The following is a 21,178-nucleotide window of genomic DNA, read 5'->3' as shown; positions in this document are numbered from 1 at the left end:
CGTATGCAAAGGATGCGGTGTTTTCGACGCATCCGTTGCATAGGTTTCACAGCCGGATTGAGCCGCAGTGCTCAAACCGGATGTGTGAAAGTAGCCTAAGGGGCAGGTTACAGCTGTGTAGCACAGCTGGCATCCGATGGGTGTGGGAGCAGCCTCAGCTTCTGAGCCTGAATACATTGAGTTCTGCTGTGATTGCTGCTGTTAGGGGCAGGTGTTGGCTGTGTAGCACAGCCGGCAACTGATGGGTGTGGAGCAGCCTTAGCTTCTGAGTCTGCAGCCATTGAGTTCTGCTGTGATTGCTGTTGTTAGGGGCAGGTGTCGACTGAGCAGCACAGCCGGCATCTGATGGGTGTGAAGCAGACTCTGTTCCTGAGCTTGCAGCCATTGAGCTTTGCTGCGATTAGAGGCAGGTTACAGCTGTGCAGCACAGCCGGCATCTGATGGGTGTGGAGCAGACTCTGTTCCTGAGCTTGCAGCCATTGAGCTTTGCTGCGATTAGAGGCAGGTTACAGCTGTGCAGCACAGCCGGCATCTGATGGGTGTGGAGCAGACTCTGTTCCTGAGCTTGCAGCCATTGAGCTTTGCTGCGATTAGAGGCAGGTTACAGCTGTGTAGCACAGCCGGTAACTGATGGGTGTGGAGCAGACTCTGTTCCTGAGCTTGCAGCCATTGAGCTTTGCTGCGATTAGGGGCAGGTGCTAGCTGTGTAGCACAGCCGGTAACTGATGGGTGTGGAGCAGACTCTGTTCCTGAATCTGCGCCATACATCAGGAAGGGGTTCAATTGTCTTCTCCTCACTATGTTACACTGGCAGAGACCAAGGAAGGTAAGATATGACAAGTAATACTGATTCTCCACCGCCAAGACAAGGAGACAGCTAAGCCCCATCTACACTGTACAAACAGGACCCCAAAACTCAGCATCCCGGAGCCTGTACCATGAGCTGGATGGAGAAATGGACTGTGGTCCCATCTGATTATACAGTCAGTCCAGGACTTACCACCATCTCCATGAATCCAGTGAAGCACCAGAAGGCGTCCACCTCGTTCTGCATCACGTACAGTATGGGGGAGAGCAGGTCGCTCATGCCCTGAACGTAACCTGAGCGGCCGAAAAACAAAGATTTCATTACAAGTCACCAAATAGATAGAGATTATATTAAATAAATAAATTTTATATATATATATATATATTATATATATATATATATATATATATATATATATATATATAAACTATAAGTATATACAATCCGTTCTGAGACTGTGCTTGTTAACCAAGTTACTCGTCTAGCAAAGCAAGATTTACCTTAGGAAATAATGGACGCTCAGACTATTCATTCTACAACTTGTGCAATGTCCTATCCTGGTCCCATATTGTGCCATTCCACACACGCACAAACACACACAAACACAGACAAACACAGACAGAAACACACGCGCGCGCACACAAACACGCACAGAAAAACACACACACAAAAACAAACAGAAAAACAAACACATAGAAACACAAAAAAAACAAACACAGAAACACACACAGAAAAACAAACACACACAAACACAAAACACACAGAAAAACAAACACACACAAACACAAAACACACACACACACACACACACACACACACAGAAAAACACACACAAAACACACACACACCAACACAGAAAAACACAAACAAAAACAGAAACACACACACAGAAACACACAAAAAAACACACAGAAACACAAACACACAGAAAAACAGACACAGAAACACAAAAAAACACACAGAAACACACAAATACACACAGAAACACAAAACACACACAGAAAAACACACACAAACCCACACACACCAACACACAGAAAAACAAAACACAGAAACACAAACACACACAGAAACACACAAAAAACACACAGAAACACAAACACACAGAAAAACAAAGACACAAACACAAAAAAACACACAGAAACACACAAACTCACACACAGAAACACAAAACACACACACACAGAAAAACAAACACACACAAACACAAAACACACACAGAAACACAGACACACACAAACCCACACACACAAACCCACAGAAAAACAAACACACAAAAAAACACAAACAAAAACACACACAGAAACATTATGCTCCCCTTACCTTCCGTTCCATCGCTGGCCTCCTGGTTCTTGTAGTTCACCGGTACAGGATGTGTATCGGTAACCATCGCAACAGATGCCGGAGCTTCCGCTGACAGCGCGCAGACATCAAAGGCAGGAGCCGCTTGCTTCTGATTGGCTGCCTTTGAGTAGCGCCTGACAAGGGAAGTTCCTCCCTCATCGCGATGGTTACCCGATACACATCCTGTACCGGCGAACTGTAAGAACCAGGAGGCCGGCGAGGGAACGGAAGGTAAGGTGAGCATAATATGTGTGTGTTTGTGCTCGTTTGTGTGGACTGCAAGAGCAGGTCAGAGCGCGGTGAAAGTACGGACCCGGAAGTGTGTGCGGTAACAACGGAGGGTGTGACACCTTAAGTTACCGTGTTTTTAGCTGGCCAGAAAAAAATTCATACCCCTTTAATTACTACATTATTTGCCTGGCTCTATAGAAGAAGCAACTATTTTGTGGGTATTGTGGTTAACACTTTTTGGGGGGTGATATAAGACCCAGCTGCTGCAGACCCTCATTCTAAAGACAAAATCAGTCAGTGATGCTTGATTTTCAAAAAGAGGTTCTGCAGCAGTCGAGGGGTCCATGACCTGGAATAATTAGTCACAGAGACCATGTGTAATATTCTGGGGAGATTAGTAATCCCAATCTGGAGACCAAGATGACAGACGGCGCTGGTACATACCCAGATCAAAGTTATACATGCAGTACGTCATCAAGGCATCGTTGAGGAGGCCGAGCCCCGGGTTGTCATTGCCCTCGTAGAACTTGTTGTTCCGGTCTGTACGGCTGACGTCTCTCTCTGAGAAAAGACGGGATGATATAATAACTAAGCGTGCTGCGTACGTTACTAACAGAGGATTTTGGCTATTGATTATTGCAGAGGGATTAAATCCGGGCATAACGATCATCTGACAGGTCACCATGAGAAGAGGACACTGGTGAGATTTGATTTCCAGAATGAGAGCAGAGACCCCTTTAGTGCACCTCAGTAGTTTCAACACAATCAGTGTTTTATCAGCAGTCCAGTTAATCTGTGTAACTCCCCCCCCCACACTACTGATTGGCAGTTTCCAGTGTTCACAGTCAGCAAACTGCCAATCAGTGGGATGGGCGGGGTTACACAGCTCAGCATACTGAGAATGGCTAGATCTACAGCACAGAAAACAGGGATTGTATCGAAACTGCACCAGTCAAATAAGGAACACATGCCTGGAATCAGAGGTTATGGCTCATGGAAAGCATGAAAAAACAGAAAAAAAATGCCTGATCCTTAAGGAAGTGAACATTTATGTATTTAGACATATTTTCATGGTGCAGATACCAGTATAGCCTGTGTGCGGCATCCGTCACAGCCTCCATGTAACATATATGTTGTGAGTTTTTCTTAATACATACATTAAACGGAAAGTGTCATGAGAAAATAGTAACTATATTTGGCAACATTTTTCTTTCCCTATCACAATCTGTTTAAAAAAATAAATAAATAAAAATGTAAAATTTAGCAATTTTATCTCTGGCCAATAGGACTTTTTTTAAAACTTTACTTCATGTCCTATTGCTAAAGAGCAGCACATGTACATTAGCAGCAATGCTCAGAATCACTCTTATATTGAAGGCATCTAATGAGCGTGTGCAGAGCTCATTGTGGAGGGAGAAGGAACAGGAGGGCTGTGACATCACCTATTGTGATTGGTGGATCCTGTGTTATTAGCGGTGTATAGAGGTGTTACTGGTTATTGTACAGGAGGTGGAGGAAGTGACCTGCGACATCAAGCATTGTGATTGGTGGATCTTGTGTCATCAGCTGTATATAGAGGTGTTATCAGTTATTGTACAGGATGAGGAGAATGTGAGCTGTGACATCATTGTGATTTGTGTATCCGGTGTTATTAGCAGGGTATAGGAGGTGTTACCTGTCATTGTACGTGAGGAGGTGAGCTGTGACATCACCTATCGTGAATGGTGAATCCTGTGTTATTAGCTGTGTTTTAGAGGTGATACCAGTCCTCATACAGTAGGAGGAGGTGATCTGTGACTTCACCTATTGTGAATGGTGAATCCTGTATTATGTACTGTATATAGAAGCATTATCAGTCATTGTGCAGGAGGAGGTGAGCTGTGACTTCACCTATTGTGAATGGTGAATCCTGTATTATGTACTGTATATAGAAGTATTATCAGACATTGTGCAGGAGGAGGTGAGCTGTGACTTCACCTATTGTGAATGGTGAATCCTGTATTATGTACTGTATATAGAAGTATTATCAGTCATTGTGCAGGAGGAGGTGAGCTGTGACTTCACCTATTGTGAATGGTGGATCCTGTATTATGTACTGTATATAGAAGCATTATCAGTCATTGTGCAGGAGAAGGTGAGCTGTGACTTCACCTATTGTGAATGGTGAATCCTGTATTATGTACTGTATATAGAAGTATAATCAGTCATTGTGCAGGAGGAGGTGAGCTGTGACTTCACCTATTGTGAATGGTGGATCCTGTGAATAAAGGTGTTATCAGTCATTGTAATCCTGCCTCTGCTGATAATTAGTCTGCTGAAGGAGAGGATGTACACTTCTTAAAATGCCCCAGTGGCCAGTGTGAATATTTAAAGAATACAAATTCTGTTTTTTAATATAGATTGTGAAAAAAATATTGCTAAAAAAAAAAAAATGAACAAAATAAAACACAAATACAAAACCTAATTTTCTGATGTTTCCCTTTATACAGAGGCTTTAAGCAAGACTTTACTTTGCTCCAGGCAAATAAAGGTGCCTCTGGGCCTGATGGGTGATGCCGCTCAGCCTGACCGGCCCACACCCGGCTGTGCTCATACCATGTAAGCCCAGACGGCCACACTCTACTGACCGATCAGACTGCGGTACCCCCGCAGCAGAGAATTCCTCTTCTCCTGGTCGTCACTAACAGATTTCCACTGCAGCTTCATGCGGAAATACTCGTCCCTGGAAACAAGCGAGACACACACTGAAGCATGTGCTGAGCGGAGAGTCCCACGGAGATGGCACCGAGCCTGTGCTATCTGCCCGCATGCAAGATGCGTGGGCCAGGCGGCATTAACCCTTCCATCTCCGGAGCTCTTCTGTCACGTCACAGCATAAATTTACACCTTTTATCAATGACGTATTTTGAGGTTTGGGGAAATCTATAGAGATTAATACAATGTGGGTTGGTGAAACATAAAAAGAAAAAAAGAAAAAAAAATGTTTTATATATTATATATATATATATATATATATATATATTCTATACTTAAATTTAAAAAAATATATATATAAATATATATATTATATAAAAACATACATACATACATACATATATATATATATATATATATATATATATATATGTGTATGTTTTTAATATGTAAATATATATAATACAATATATTAAAAATAAAATATATATTATATGTATACACTATTGTTAGGTATTATAAAAATAATAAAATACATATATAATATATTTTATTTTAAATATATTGTATTATATATTATTTTTATATATGATATATTTATATTTTCTATATATTAAAAACAAATTTATATTATATTTATATATATATTTATATTAAAACGTAAAATACATATTATATTCATAAATTGTATTATTTTTGTATTTTATATTTATATATTTTTTCTTTATTTATAATTTATATTTTATTATCTTTATGTATATTTTTTTATTAAAATGGAAATTAAATAATATATAATACATATATTACTCTTACTTTTTATGCTTTTATATATATAAAAATTATATTATTATATATATGTATACACATACATATATATTAATTATATATATATATATGTATATATATATTTTGTATGCATCTATCTATATGTTATTTGTTTTTTTACAAAAGCCCCGAGAATGAGCTTTTGAAGCAGGGATGTCTGGAATGGAATGGAGGTGCAAACGTTCAACCTCCACTACACTCATTGTCTATGGGACTGGTGAAAAAAGCCAAGAGCTATATTCTGGATTGGAGGTCAAGCATGCAACCGACTGCTGCTTTACAAGAGGAGGCTCGGGATCAAGAGCACAGTTTTTGGTATAAGCTGTGACCCACAAAGATCCTGAAATCGGATCCCCGATCCATGATACAGCGCCCGGTTATTTACGTAAGTCAATGGATGATTGACCTCTGCTCCATTCATTGTCTATGGGACTGTTGGGGAAAACAGTACAGCGATCACCTGCTTTCATCAGTCCTATAAACAATGAATGATGGGGCACAAGACGTGGTTCCCAGAGCCCTGTTTTTGGGATCAGTCCATAGCGATCAGTACAAATCTCTTTTATCCTATGGATACAGGATAACCCCTTTGATAAAAGCCATTTCATGCAGTTCGAGCAGAACGAGGACTGCGGCTGTGACACTGACTGCACAAACATTGCAGTAGCCTTCCGGTCCACTAGGGGGCTCACACGCCACCTAATTTGCTGAAAAGCTTACGTTTTCCTCCGTACTAAAGATTTTCTGTCTTCCGCTGTGCTGTCCCATGGATAATAGCCCAAGACATACTTCCAAGCATCTTTTCGAAGCCCTTGGCACAAGCCCTAAAAGAAAAAATCAAATGAACAGCGGCGCATTTCATTAAGTCGATGGCGGCAGTGAGCGATATCTGCAGTGGATTTAGCAGAAAAAGCTAAGAAATGGCGCCATCTAGTGTGCATAGAAGGAAGTGCGCACAAGTTTGGAGCAGGATCTGCAGTGAATACTGCAGTGCACAGATCTGATCCGTGCGGCCGCACTTACCCCAGAAAATATCCTTTTTTTCAAGCCGTCCACATTCATCACTCGACCTTCAGAATCGATGTAGGATTCCCATTCCTGCTCGCTGACAGGGGCCTGGCGCTGGATGACTGGACGCTCGCCCAGCTCCACTTGCTAAAACAGATTTCTGGATGTCAGTTTACGGCCTAAAACCCACAATAACAATACCCAAGACTCCATTTAACACATTGAATGGCCAGCAAAAACCCGCCGTATAAAGCCCTTTAATTTGCAGAACCTCATTCAATACCCCCTCCTGCCCCTCCCCCGCCGCAGTCCTCATAGGCTCAGATGGCGGCCTTCAATGCGTAGAGAATAAATGCCGGGGCCGGGATTACTCACGCAGGTGATGACTTCAAAGCCAGGTTCATCCTCCAGACCGACTGCCATCTCCGATAGAGGCCTATGGTGATGGCCGTCCTGGTGCCGCAACGCTCCGCGGAAAAAATTAGTAACTTTGGAAAAGCCGCCGAACGTTGCAGAATACGGATCCTGGAAAAATCTCTAGTGATTTAAAAAGAAAAGAAAGATATAGATATATATATATATCCTGTGCAAATCCTATATATAAGGCTTGTGCAGAGGGATGATCCGGCCTCCACAGAGCCTTGGAAGAGAGGGTCCGGCCCCCACCACAAAGCCCTGGGATTGATATTCCAGCCTCCCCAACAGAGCCCTAGATGTGATGGTCCGGCCCCCACCACAGAGGCCTGGGAGTGCTGATCCAACCCCCACCACAGAGCCCTGGGAGTGATGATCCAACCCCCACCACAGAGCCCTGGGAGTGATGGTCCGGCCCCCACCACAGAGCCCTGGGAGTGATGGTCCGGCCCCCACCACAGAGGCCTGGGAGTGATGGTCCGGCCCCCACCACAGAGGCCTGGGAGTGATGGTCCGGCCCCCACCACAGAGGCCTGGGAGTGATGGTCCGGCCCCCACCACAGAGGCCTGGGAGTGATGGTCCGGCCCCCACCACAGAGGCCTGGGAGTGATGGTCCGGCCCCCACCACAGAGGCCTGGGAGTGATGGTCCGGCCCCCACCACAGAGGCCTGGGAGTGATGGTCCGGCCCCCACCACAGAGGCCTGGGAGTGATGGTCCGGCCCCCACCACAGAGGCCTGGGAGTGATGGTCCGGCCCCCACCACAGAGGCCTGGGAGTGATGGTCCGGCCCCCACCACAGAGGCCTGGGAGTGATGGTCCGGCCCCCACCACAGAGGCCTGGGAGTGATGGTCCGGCCCCCACCACAGAGGCCTGGGAGTGATGGTCCGGCCCCCACCACAGAGGCCTGGGAGTGATGGTCCGGCCCCCACCACAGAGGCCTGGGAGTGATGGTCCGGCCCCCACCACAGAGGCCTGGGAGTGATGGTCCGGCCCCCACCACAGAGGCCTGGGAGTGATGGTCCGGCCCCCACCACAGAGGCCTGGGAGTGATGGTCCGGCCCCCACCACAGAGGCCTGGGAGTGATGGTCCGGCCCCCACCACAGAGGCCTGGGAGTGATGGTCCGGCCCCCACCACAGAGGCCTGGGAGTGATGGTCCGGCCCCCACCACAGAGGCCTGGGAGTGATGGTCCGGCCCCCACCACAGAGGCCTGGGAGTGATGGTCCGGCCCCCGCCACAGAAGCCTGGGAGTGATGGTCCGGCCCCCGCCACAGAAGCCTGGGAGTGATGGTCCGGCCCCCACCACAGAAGCCTGGGAGTGATGGTCCGGCCCCCACCACAGAAGCCTGGGAGTGATGATCCGGCCCCCACCACAGAGCCCTGATCTCCCATCATCTCGTCTATCTGGGATCACATGGAGAGACAGAAGGATCCACACAAGCCTCAGACAGAAAATAGGTGGTTCGTTCTCCAAGATGTTTGGAACAACCTCCCTGCTGAGTTCCTCCAAAATCTGTGTGTAACTGGAAGTCTATCTAGAAGAACTGATGCTGTTTTGAAGGTAAAAGAGAAGTCAGTAGTAGCCTAGGACCATAGCGACATATATATAGCTGTGTTGCTGCCACAACACAGAACTATGACCACCCCTGGGAGCTTAACCTATTTTGAGAATGGGGGTCTGACGTGCTTCGAGAACTGGCTGAAGATCTGTGGTTCTCTCCATTAATTTCTAAAAGAATTCCAAAAATTGCCAAGCAAAAAATATTCGCAGCGCCCTAGTCTAGTGGCCACGGGACTAGAAAACTGCAAATCTGCTACTGACCAATATCCAAGCTCCACCGATTAGTGGCCACTGTGGTGTCCCAAAGAAGTGAATGAAAGGAGAAGCACATGTGCTCATCACTCCCCTCAGGTGGAGACCCTACTGTCGAGAAGTAGAGGTAGGACACAAACCTATTAGACATTTGGGACATCCTTCCATCATCTTTTCAGGGGATTCAGGTCCGGGCCACCCCCCCAACAACGTACCATAGAAATGTCGAGAGGCCACGAGGGCTTGAACTTACAGACATTAAGTCAGAGGAGCCATCGTCAAACATCTGGAGCTCATCGAATGAGTGGGATAAGGCATGAGAGTCCTGGGGATAGACCAAGAAGAGGCGAGAATCCTTCGGAGACCTGAGGATACAAAAACATAAAAGCGTTAGGGTTAGGGTTAGGCGACGGTCACGCTCTTAGGACCATCACTCGATCCAGAAGAGAAAAGCAAAAGCTAAACATTAGCTGCTAATATGGGTTTTATTTCATGGGTCTGAGCGTAAAGGAGTGGAGATACGATTATACGACGTGGCCCGGAGAGGGGACATCAGAAGGATCAAAGTTGATTCCTAATGCCGGTTTTAATATTTACAAACAAAAAAAAAGTGGTATAAAGACTAATCAAAAGCTGTGATTATTGGTTGGGCGGTGATGGGAGCGGCTCCACCGGTTGTTGCCGCTGAAGTGACTGACAATGCAATCACCGGCTCTAATACTAACGAGATCCATCTCCGGCCGCTGCGATTCTGTCCTTGCAGCACAAATCAACCCAAGGACCCCGGCCTCCTCATCAGCAGTTATGAGCTTTGTGATGACATAGACAACGCTATTAAGAGTCAATGTCAGAATGGATTGCTGGATTGGCGGCATGCTGACTACGGGAAAGCGGCAACAACAATACACCAAGCACAATAACAGCGGTCCGAGGCTTTCCTGGCTCTGCAGGAAGAAAAAGGGGAGAAAGCAACTTCTACAGAGAATAGTGCAAGCGGAGGGGTCCAGCTATAGGGGCAGCTTACAGTCTGATGGGTCATGATACGGTTGTGGCGGCCCAAACCCTGTTCCCTGTGGGAAGGAGAGAGGTGGAGGCAGGCCCGAACACTACCCCTGCGGGAGGCAGAGGCAGGCCCAAACCCTGCCCCTTGCGGGAGGAGGAGGCGGGCCCAAACACTGCCCCCTGCGGGAGGCCGAGGCGGGCCCAAACACTGCCCCCTGCGGGAGGCCGAGGCGGGCCCAAACACTGCCCCCTGCGGGAGGCCGAGGCGGGCCCAAACACTGCCCCCTGCGGGAGGCCGAGGCGGGCCCAAACACTGCCCCCTGCGGGAGGCCGAGGCGGGCCCAAACACTGCCCCCTGCGGGAGGCCGAGGCGGGCCCAAACACTGCCCCCTGCGGGAGGCGGAGGCAGGCCCAAACCCTGTCCCTTGGGGAGGAGGAGGCGGGCCCAAACACTGCCCCCTGCAGGAGGAGGAGGCGGGCCCAAACACTGCCCCCTGCGGGAGGCGCAGGCAAGCCCAAACACTGCCCCCTGCGGGAGGCCGAGGCGGGCCCAAACACTGCCCCCTGCGGGAGGCCGAGGCGGGCCCAAACACTGCCCCCTGCGGGAGGCCGAGGCAGGCCCAAACACTGCCCCCTGCGGGAGGCCGAGGCAGGCCCAAACACTGCCCCCTGCGGGAGGCGCAGGCAAGCCCAAACACTGCCCCCTGCGGGAGGCCGAGGCGGGCCCAAACACTGCCCCCTGAGGGAGGCCGAGGCGGGCCCAAACACTGCCCCCTGCGGGAGGCCGAGGCGGGCCCAAACACTGCCCCCTGCGGGAGGCCGAGGCGGGCCCAAACACTGCCCCCTGCGGGAGGCCGAGGCGGGCCCAAACACTGCCCCCTGCGGGAGGCCGAGGCGGGCCCAAACACTGCCCCCTGCGGGAGGCCGAGGCGGGCCCAAACACTGCCCCCTGCGGGAGGCCGAGGCGGGCCCAAACACTGCCCCCTGCGGGAGGCCGAGGCGGGCCCAAACACTGCCCCCTGCGGGAGGCTGAGGCAGGCCCAAACACTGCCCCCTGCAGGAAGAGGAGGAGGCAGGCCCAAACACTGCCCTCTGCAGGAGGCCGAGGTGGGCCCAAACACTGCCCCCTGCAGGAAGAGGAGGAGGCAGGCCCAAACACTGCCCTCTGCAGGAGGCCGAGGTGGGCCCAAACACTGCCCCCTGCAGGAGGCCGAGGCAGGCCCAAACACTGCCCCCTGCAGGAGGCCGAGGCAGGCCCAAACACTGCACCCTGCAGGAAGAGGAGGAGGCAGGACCAAACACTGTCCCTGCAGGAGGAGGAGGAGGCAGGACCGAACACTGTCCCTGCAGGAGGAGGAGGAGGCAGGACCGAACACTGTCCCTGCAGGAGGAGGAGGAGGCAGGACCGAACACTGTCCCTGCAGGAGGAGGAGGAGGCAGGACCAAACTCTACCCCTGCGGGAGGTGGATGAAGGCCCAAACTCTACCCCTGCGGGAGGCAGAGGCAGACCCGAAAACTACCCCTGCAGGAGGCAGAGGAAGGTCCAAACACTACCCCTGTGGGAGGCAGATTTGGCCCTAAACTATGCCCCTGCGGGAGGCAGACCCAAACACTACCCCTGTGAAAGGCTGATGTAGGCTTAGACCATGCCCCTGCAGGAGGCTGATTTAGGCCTAAACCATGCCCCTGCAGGAGGCAGAGGCAAACCCAAACACTATCCCTGTGGGAGGCTGATGTAGGCCTAAACAATGCCCCTGCAGGAGGTGGGCCCGTGCTCTGTTCCTTCGGGAAGCCGAGGCGGGCCCAAGCACCATCCCCGCTCTCTTGTCCACGTTATGCCTGTGTGACGCCCTGGACTATTCAGGTCGTCACAGGGTTCTGCACAATCTGCCCTCCCCGTGAAGTATTCACCCCCCCATGGTTCTGGGAACCTATCCTGCAGTACTGCCTCCATCAGCATTCACAAATCCTAGATACACCTTGCACCACACCTGTCAGGCACACCAGTGGGCTGCTTAAGCAGGAATAGGGCCGCCCACCTAAGGGTCAGGCAGGGAGGTGGGAGGTGACAAGTCAGAGCAGTGGTGACCCTCGAGCTGTGAGGAGCTCTGAGGAAGCTGGGAGTTGTAGCTCCCAGGGGAGAAGCGTAGGTCGCAGACGGTGGTCTGGACCTAGAGGAGTTGGACCCCCGGTCGCAGGGGATTGAGGCTAGGTGCCTGGGACCTGTCTTGGAGGACGGTCAGCAGCCTGGTCCTATCACCGGTCTGGGACCGAAGGCACTTCGCGGGTACACGGATTCTAGGTCGGGGAGAAACTTCAGGCGACCCGGCAATTAACCTGCGGAGGACAGGACCTCTATGGACTGTTCCCACGAAGTTCAGAGATCGGAGGCACTAGCACAACGAGGCGGATAGGGCTTTCCTAGCAAGCGGCCCACTGAAATCCCAAGCGTGAGCCCTGAGAGCAGGCTCCCACACTTAGCCACAGTGGGGATCGGGGCCTGGAAAGCTCCAAGCTGACGGGCCACAAAGGACACTCTAAATTCTGTGCCAGGAGGCAGGTCCCGGACCACCGGCAGCGCTGCAGGGGACAGCGGCAGTCAGACACTTGGTTTACCCAGTTGTCAGCATCTGCTTTATTGCTGGGTGAGTACCTAATTAACCCCTGCAACCAGCGAGCCTGCGCTCCCCGCTGCACTGTCCCCACCATTCAGAGTCCCGGGGCCTTCCCCTACCAGTGGAGGGTGACGACATCTGGTTGCCCCACTCCAATGCCCCGGGTACTCCCAACGGCAGTGGCGGTACTCCCAATTACCGTACACCACAGGTGCCATCACAAACTATATCTAATCCCCTGTAAATACCCCCTTCTTCATTTGAGTGTGGCCCTTAGCCCCTGGGTCCGGAGACCCTCGAGCCATGAGTAATCATCACCCCCGGATCCGAGCGGTTCGACCGCTGCAGTGGCGGCACATCTGTACGCAGTTTTAAAAAGGCAGGCTCCCAGTTCAGGTCAGACAATCCATTGGACAATGGCAGGTACAAAAAAATGCCAGCAAGTAAGACAGAAAAAAAATTCCAGTACTCATAGTGCTGGAAATATGTTGAAGAGGAGGAAGGGAGTTGGGACAGTAACTGGACATATTAGTTGGGAAGGGAAGTGTGTGTATGTGTATATATATATATATATATATATATATATATATATATATATATATATATATAATGTGGATGTATGTGTGTGTGCATACGTGTGTATGTGTGTGTGTGTGTGTGTATATATATGTATGTGTGTGTATGTGTGTGTGTGTGTGTGTGTGTGTGTGTGTGTGTGTGTGTGTGTGTGTGTGTATATATATATTATGAGCGGTTTCTTGACCATATTAAAATGAGCGTTTTAGAAGTCCGGTTGAAGCCTGACTCCTAAAAATAGTCACATTTCCGCATTCTGATTCTGGAATTTCACAGCAAGTACATCAGCCTCATTGGGTATGAGAGAGATGTATAGAAGAAATGTTTGAAATTTGTGCCATGAAATGTGATGACGGTGGAATAACCCCTAGAATATCCCTTTAATATTAGATCAACCAACAGAAAACCAGAATACCCCTTCCCTTTAATTGATGAGGAATTCCAGGACGGGCACTCGAGAAGCAATTTAGGCAGCACCTACGTCCTCCTAATAGCCCGGACTCGGCATCCGTCGGCAGCCGCAGGATCCGGCAGCAGTTGTAGCGTTTCGTTATGACAAGATGAAGCTCATCAATAATAGAGAGGAAAACAGAGCGGCCCCTCGATAATCCCCCCCGATCGGGAGCGTCTATCAGCGCGGTGCTGTCTGCTCACTTTCACTACTGATGGATGCGGTCTGCCCACGGTAAGCAGAGCCGGGCCGGAAACACAATACTATCCCGGCTATTAAGAAGGCATTTGGAATTAAATAATACGAGAAGGAATAGTCTAGAGATCGCATTTCACCGGCCGCAGGAGGATCCAATTTCACGCTAACACTATTTTGATTTGATCGGTTTATCCATAGGATTACCCGAGGTCCCACATTCACTGCTACATTTTTAGTTACTGTACCAATAAATCTAATTTTGGTTAAATATTTCTTACCGTTTTTGGTCTACAGCTCCTATCTGGCCTATGCGTCTCCATGGTAACTGTGAGGCAAACCCTGGGATATGAAGATGAATTATGACTTCCAGTCATAATCGCTCTCATCACTCCATGGCAGTGCCCCCTCCCTTCTTGTTCTCAGATGTCCAGCATCTGTGAAGGTGTCACATCCCAGCAACACATCCCATGGCCATCTCCTGTGATATGGAGATTAGGTGATGTGGGAACAATGGACACAGGATGACTCCCTGCCGTGACCCTGTAGTAGGGGCTGCTATCTAGTTAGCCAGCTTGGAAGTATCCAGACAGGACGACTCCAGTAAAAAATGGTTCATATCTCGCAAGCCATATTTCCGATAAATATGGCAACCATAAAAATGGTGTCTCCGCATGCGGACGATGCTGGCACACCCTTTTTATGGGAGCAGGACCTGGGGAAATACCCCAGGCGTGATATCAGCCAATGGGGAACTAGTAGACAAGTCATGAGTCCTCTCGTTCTGTAGCTAAATTCATAGCTGTCACAATGAGAGCGTTGGCGTCCGCCTACGACGCTCCCAGGCAAAGTTATGGCCCATATTCCATGTGTGGGTATTGTCCATAACTCCAGCCAGGGGTGGAGCAGTGCTCCCTCTGAGGTCACTAAGGTAGGAGGGGACCTGGATTTGCCCAGGTTGATAACCCTACTTCGGCCATTTTCCAGGGTTCTTCTGCTCGGGGGCCTGGTTGGGAAAGACCTGTGAGGGAGTTCCTGGAAACCTGGTCTACAGCGCCCCCCTGTGGCCAGACGCACAAGGTAACTGCTGGAACTGTGTATGCCTGTTTGTAACCCATGCTTTGATTGTAACTGTACTCTGACATAACTGTATATTCTGTAGATTCCCTATTGTATATATTGTAGTTTCTAGTGTGCTTTAGGCTGATTAAATTATATAATTAATCTTGGGCTGTTCTGTTATCTCGATCTTGAATCCCACGTCCGTGTGTTCGGCTAATAGTTACCGTGAAGCGGTTGGTGGCAGCGAGTTGTGCCAAGGATTATTGTGGGGAGGCCAGTGAGATTCGGGGAGGTTTTATATATTCCGCCCGCGGAGGTCGGGGGGATATATACCCTACTCTCACCGGGGACCCTTCAATAATCGGCATAAGTAGTATAGCGGCCTCCTTGCTTATTGTCGGGCAATTCCATAATTGGCCTGACTATAAGAGGGGCGCTAGAGAGCGCGTCACGTGCTCTGTCTGTCGGTCGGGAGGTATAAAGGAGGGGTGACCCCCACTTGTTACCCCCCGATTGTGACGTACTGGTAGCCAGCGCGGGGGATTTCTGAGTGACCCCTCCCGGTGGTTCGTGACATATTGGTGGCATAGCGGTGGGATCGAGATAATAGTGTGTGTGAGTGTGAGACCCATACTCCCAGACACTAAAGACTGCCAGCAGCAGCTGTGGCTGCTGGGGTCTTCAGACTAGCTCAACACTAGAGTGTCAGAGTGCAGATACTGTAAGGTGTGTGGGCGCATCAGGTGTCAGTTCTGTGTCAGTGACCAAAGTCTGCAACAATGGCTGAGAGCACCAGGAGCAAAGCCAAAGGAATGGCCGATGCTAAGGCCAGAGACGATGAGGAGGTTGTCCACGAGTCCTCCAGGAGCCAGACGCCAGAGAACAGCTCTGCAGAGGACATCGCACAACCTGGCACTGCTGGACAAAATGAGGAGGAGCTCGCCCAAGGGTCCTCAACGAGCCAGATGCCAGCCCTCCGCTCTGAAATGGACAGTGAATCACCTGGCTCTGCAGCGTGCCGCAGATCACCACTTGCCAATCCCTCCGGCCTGAGAGGTGCAGAGGCCCTCCTTCAAGCTGCCTTGGCCAGGCTTATGGCTGGAGACCGGGATACCTACGAGATACTCATGGCCGAGCGTGAGCGACAGGCAGCGCGTGACGCTGAGGCTGCGGAGCGTCAAGCAGCGCGTGACGCTGAGGCTGCGGAACGGCAAGCAGCGCGTGAGGCTGCGGAGCGGCAGGCAGCGCGTGAAGAGCGAGAGCGACAGGCAGACCGTGACTACCAGCTGCAGCTAGCTCAGCTCCGGCCCTCATCAGCCACATGTGACCTTCAAAACACCAAACTTCCAAAGGTCCGTGTTGAGGACTTCCCAGTGCTGGAGAAGGATGGAGACTTGGACTCTTTCCTGACTGCTTTTGAACGGACTTGCTTGCAGCACCATCTGGACAAGGATCAGTGGGCCAAATACCTGACCCCCCGTCTAAGGGGTAAGGCCCTGGATATCCTTGGGGACTTGCCTGCTGAGGCAGATCAGGGCTACGACACCATCAAGCGGGCCCTGATCCAACAGTACAACCTCACTCCAGAGTCCTACCGCAAGAAGTTCCGGACCCTGCAAAAGGGACCAAAGGACTCCTGGGCTGACCACCGGCGGGCACTTGCCCGAGCTGCCGACCATTGGACCCAAGGCCTGCAGCTTTCCACCGGACCGGAGATCCTGGACTTGTTCATCACGGAGCAACTCTTGTGGAACTGCCCTGAGGATCTCCGCCAGTTCATCCGAGACCAGAAGCCAAAGGGGTCCACGGCTACAGCTGCCCTGGCCGATGACTACACCAACAATCGGGCTCCTGAGGCCAGGAGAGCAGCCACCAGCAGCACCTGGAGAGGGGGTAAGATGAACTCTGCGACTGCCCCACCTGCCCCTAGACTGCAGGGGGTGTCCCCCTCAACTCCCCTCTCCAGGCCCGTGGCAGAACCAAGACGGTGCCACCAGTGCAACCTACCTGGACACTTCAAGGCCATGTGCCCTCAGCGTCCCAAGGCCCCGGCTCCGTCCCAAGGGCCGCCCAAGGTGTATTGTGTGGGTGGGGGTGGTGGTAGGTCCCTGGACAGCTTCCAACCTGTCACCGTCGGCCGGTCTGTGACCATAGGACTGCGAGACAGCGCCTCGGAGGTGACTCTGGTGCGGCCTGACATGGTGTCCCCCCAAGACTTGATCCCGGGAAAAACCCTCGCTGTCTCCGGGATTGGAGGCATTGACCCGGCGCTGCCTGTTGCTGACATTTATGTGGACTGGGGCGCAGGGCGAGGGGTGAGAGAGGTGGGGGTAACTGATCGGATCCCTGCAAACGTGCTACTTGGGACAGATTTGGGGCAGATAACCTCCCAGTTTGGGCCCCCCCCAAGGGCTGAACCTTCAGCCCGTACTGACATGACTCCTAACAATGTTAATGTGTTATCTATGAACGATGTAAGGGAGGAGGGAGTGAACTCTGATTTTTCTGCTTGCATAGACACCATAGACACACACTCAGCTGCAGCTGTGACAGGGGAGGGGGTCAGAGAAAGGTGTGACAATGCCTCTACAAGTGATCAGCCAGTGAGCTGGGATCTGTTGCCCTCTGCAGGGATAAGCAGAGAGCAGGGTGCTGCAGGGGGAGGACCAGTGTGTGGGGTGGGGGCTACCACAGCAAATGTGGGGTCCCCAGAGATTTCACAGCGGGGTTCTGTTGCTGCAGGGGGGGAACAGGCAGGTGAGATTGGGGCCGGTCCCGGAGCGGAAGTGCTCCCAGGTAAGATCTCGGTGCAGGGTTCCCCCACAACCGGGGTGTCAGGAAGCCAGGTAGGTCTGCCTGAACCGGCGACTTGGTCAGGAACGGAGGAGGAGCAGGCACGACCCACGGTCGCAGCGGCTGTGGCCGCTGTCACCCGCAGTGGGAGTGCTGGAAGCCAAGGGGCCTCCCGGAGGTCCGATAGCTCTTCCCCTTCTGACCAAGTGGCAGCCGAGTCAGGTGGAGGCCAGGACACAGGTCCCGGGGTACTGACTGAAGATGTGACAGTCTCGTCGATTCTGGCCACATCTAGTCAGGGGTTTCAGGCAGCGTTAGAAGCTGACGACAGCCTGAAAGCTCTTAAGGAGCAGGCGGCACAGCCTCCCTCGGACTCGGACCCGGAGCGAGTGGTCTGGGACCAAGGACGGCTGTACCGGGCCACGGTCCAGCAGGGTTCACCGGAGGCGTGGCCCAGGGACCGACAGTTGGTGGTACCCTATCCGTTCCGGACGGAGTTGTTGCGGATCGCACATGAGATTCCGATGGCCGGACACCTAGGGATCGCTAAGACCAAGGCCAGGTTAAACCAGCATTTCTACTGGCCAAAAATGGGGGCCGATGTGGTTGCCTACTGCCGTTCGTGTGAAACCTGTCAGAGAGTGGGGAAGGCGGGGCCACACCCCAAAGCCCCACTGGTATCTCTGCCAATCATCGATGAGCCTTTCCGGAGGGTGGCTGTGGATCTGGTCGGCCCGCTGGCCATCCCCAGCAGCTCCGGGAAACGCTTCATACTAACGGTAGTGGACTATGCCACCCGGTACCCAGAAGCAGTGGCCTTGTCGTCCATTCGGGCTGACAAGGTGGCCACCGCATTGCTGGAGATTTTCTCCCGAGTGGGTTTCCCCCAGGAAATGCTCACTGACCGGGGGACCCAATTCATGTCCCAGCTGATGGAGGCCCTCTGTAAGCAAGTCCAGGTGCGACATCTGGTGGCCAGCCCGTACCATCCACAGACTAATGGCCTGTGCGAGCGGTTTAATGGCACCTTAAAGCAGATGCTTAAGATGTTGGTCGACTCCCACGGGCGTGACTGGGAGCGGTATCTCCCACACCTGTTATTTGCTTACCGGGAGGTTCCACAGGCCTCAACAGGATTCTCACCGTTTGAGCTCCTGTACGGGCGACGTGTGCGGGGCCCCCTGGCTCTGGTGAAAGAGGCTTGGGAAGGGGATTTGGCCACCCCTGGAGTGTCGGTTATCGAGTATGTCATGCGCTTCCGGGACAAAATGCAGGCCGTGACGCAACTGGTACACGACAATATGGCTCAAGCCCAGGCCGATCAGAAGCGTTGGTACGACCAGAACGCTTGTGAGAGGACCTACCAAGTGGGTCAAAAGGTGTGGGTACTGGTCCCCGTACCACAGGACAAGCTTCAGGCAGCCTGGGAAGGCCCATACCTCGTGTACCAGCAGCTCAACCCTGTGACGTACCTGGTCACCCTGGACCCTGCCCGTGGAAGGCGGAAGCCCTTCCATGTGAACATGATGAAGGCACATCATGAGCGGGAGGCATGTGCGCTCCCCGTGTGCAACCTGCCCGAGGAGGGAGAAGCGGAAACCCTCTTGGATATGCTAGCCCAGGTTAGGGCAGGCGGATCCATTGAGGATGTGGAGGTTGGCCACCAGCTCTTGGAGGACCAACGGTCCCAGCTGTGGGCCACCCTACACCCCTTCCGGGGGTTGTTTACCAACCAGCCCGGAAGGACTAACTTGGCTGTCCATCACGTGGACACTGGGGATCATCCCCCGATCCGGCGTTCAGCATATCGGGTCTCCCTGGAGGTGCAGCAACACATGCGCCAGGAGATTGACGAGATGCTGAAGCTGGGGGTGATCCAGGCATCCAACAGCGCTTGGGCCTCGCCTGTAGTCCTCGTCCCTAAGAAGGACCGAACCACTCGGTTCTGCGTGGACTACAGGGGGCTCAATGCTGTCACGGTCGCCGATGCGTACCCAATGCCACGCATCGATGACCTGCTCGATCAGTTGGCCGGGGCTCAGTACCTGACCATCATGGATCTGAGCCGGGGATATTGGCAGATCCCCCTGACTCGCAAGGCCAGGGAACGCTCTGCCTTTATTACCCCATTTGGACTGTACGAGTCCACGGTGATGCCATTCGGGATGAGGAATGCCCCTGCCACTTTCCAGCGGATGGTCAACACCCTGCTCAAGGGACTTGAAGGGTACGCGGCCGCGTACCTGGATGACATTGCCGTCTTCAGTCCCACCTGGGAGGACCACCTAGAGCATCTAGCACAGGTGCTCAGGCGGATCCACCAGGCAGGTTTGACCATCAAGCCGGGAAAGTGTCAGCTGGCCATGAGCGAGGTCCAGTACCTCGGTCACCGGGTAGGCGGGAGAACACTGAAGCCCGAGCCTGAGAAAGTGGAAGCCATCGCATCCTGGCCCACCCCCAGGACCAAGAAGCAGGTGATGTCCTTCTTGGGGACCGCTGGGTACTATAGGAGGTTTGTTCCATGCTATAGTAGCCTGGCAAAGCCCTTGACGGACCTCACCAAGAAGAAGCTGCCCTCTGCAGTCGATTGGACAATGGACTGCGAGACAGCCTTCCGGGCCCTAAAGGACGCCCTGTCCAGCCCGCCCGTGCTACAGGCAGCCGACTTCACGCGGCCGTTTGTAGTACAGACCGACGCCAGTGACTTCGGCCTCGGTGCGGTGCTCAGCCAGGTGGACTCTGCGAGCCAAGAGCACCCAGTCTTGTACCTGAGCAGGAAGCTGTTACCACGGGAAGTGGCCTATTCCACGATGGAAAAGGAGTGCCTGGCCATAGTGTGGGCCCTGCAGCGTCTGCAACCCTATCTATACGGGCGCCACTTCATCGTGGAGACGGACCACAATCCCCTCAGCTGGTTACACACTGTCTCTGGGACGAATGGGCGATTGTTGCGATGGAGCCTTGCGCTCCAGCAATACAACTTCACCATTCGCCACAAAAGGGGCCGGGACCACGGTAACGCAGACGGGCTGTCCCGACAAGGAGAGGTCGCGGACGGGCGCACGGGGGAACACCGGAGTGTGCTGCCCCCTAGCGCCCTCAAAAGGGGGGAGGTGTGAGGCAAACCCTGGGATATGAAGATGAATTATGACTTCCAGTCATAATCGCTCTCATCACTCCATGGCAGTGCCCCCTCCCTTCTTGTTCTCAGATGTCCAGCATCTGTGAAGGTGTCACATCCCAGCAACACATCCCATGGCCATCTCCTGTGATATGGAGATTAGGTGATGTGGGAACAATGGACACAGGATGACTCCCTGCCGTGACCCTGTAGTAGGGGCTG

The 21,178-nt window shown here is 52.1% G+C and overlaps 1 protein-coding gene across 1 annotated transcript in view; it reads right to left on the bottom strand.

Moving 5' to 3' along the window:
* The window catches only part of TBC1D17 (TBC1 domain family member 17), a 123,431-nt gene that overhangs the window by 51,760 nt on the left and 50,493 nt on the right, over positions 1–21,178 (bottom strand). Inside the window, exons 6-12 of the mRNA XM_075329284.1 lie at positions 9,394–9,505; positions 7,286–7,447; positions 6,926–7,057; positions 6,623–6,726; positions 5,011–5,105; positions 2,828–2,944; positions 1,001–1,101 (exon numbers count right to left, since the gene is read on the bottom strand). Of these exons, the coding sequence (XP_075185399.1) occupies positions 1,001–1,101; positions 2,828–2,944; positions 5,011–5,105; positions 6,623–6,726; positions 6,926–7,057; positions 7,286–7,447; positions 9,394–9,505 (823 nt within the window). The remainder of the gene's footprint in view (positions 1–1,000; positions 1,102–2,827; positions 2,945–5,010; positions 5,106–6,622; positions 6,727–6,925; positions 7,058–7,285; positions 7,448–9,393; positions 9,506–21,178) is intronic.

Source organism: Anomaloglossus baeobatrachus, chromosome 11, assembly GCF_048569485.1.
Source record: "Anomaloglossus baeobatrachus isolate aAnoBae1 chromosome 11, aAnoBae1.hap1, whole genome shotgun sequence".
NCBI classification, from domain to species: Eukaryota; Metazoa; Chordata; class Amphibia; order Anura; family Aromobatidae; genus Anomaloglossus; species Anomaloglossus baeobatrachus.
Note: the sequence above shows the minus strand (reverse complement) of the source record. Positions and strands in the feature narration are given on the sequence as shown.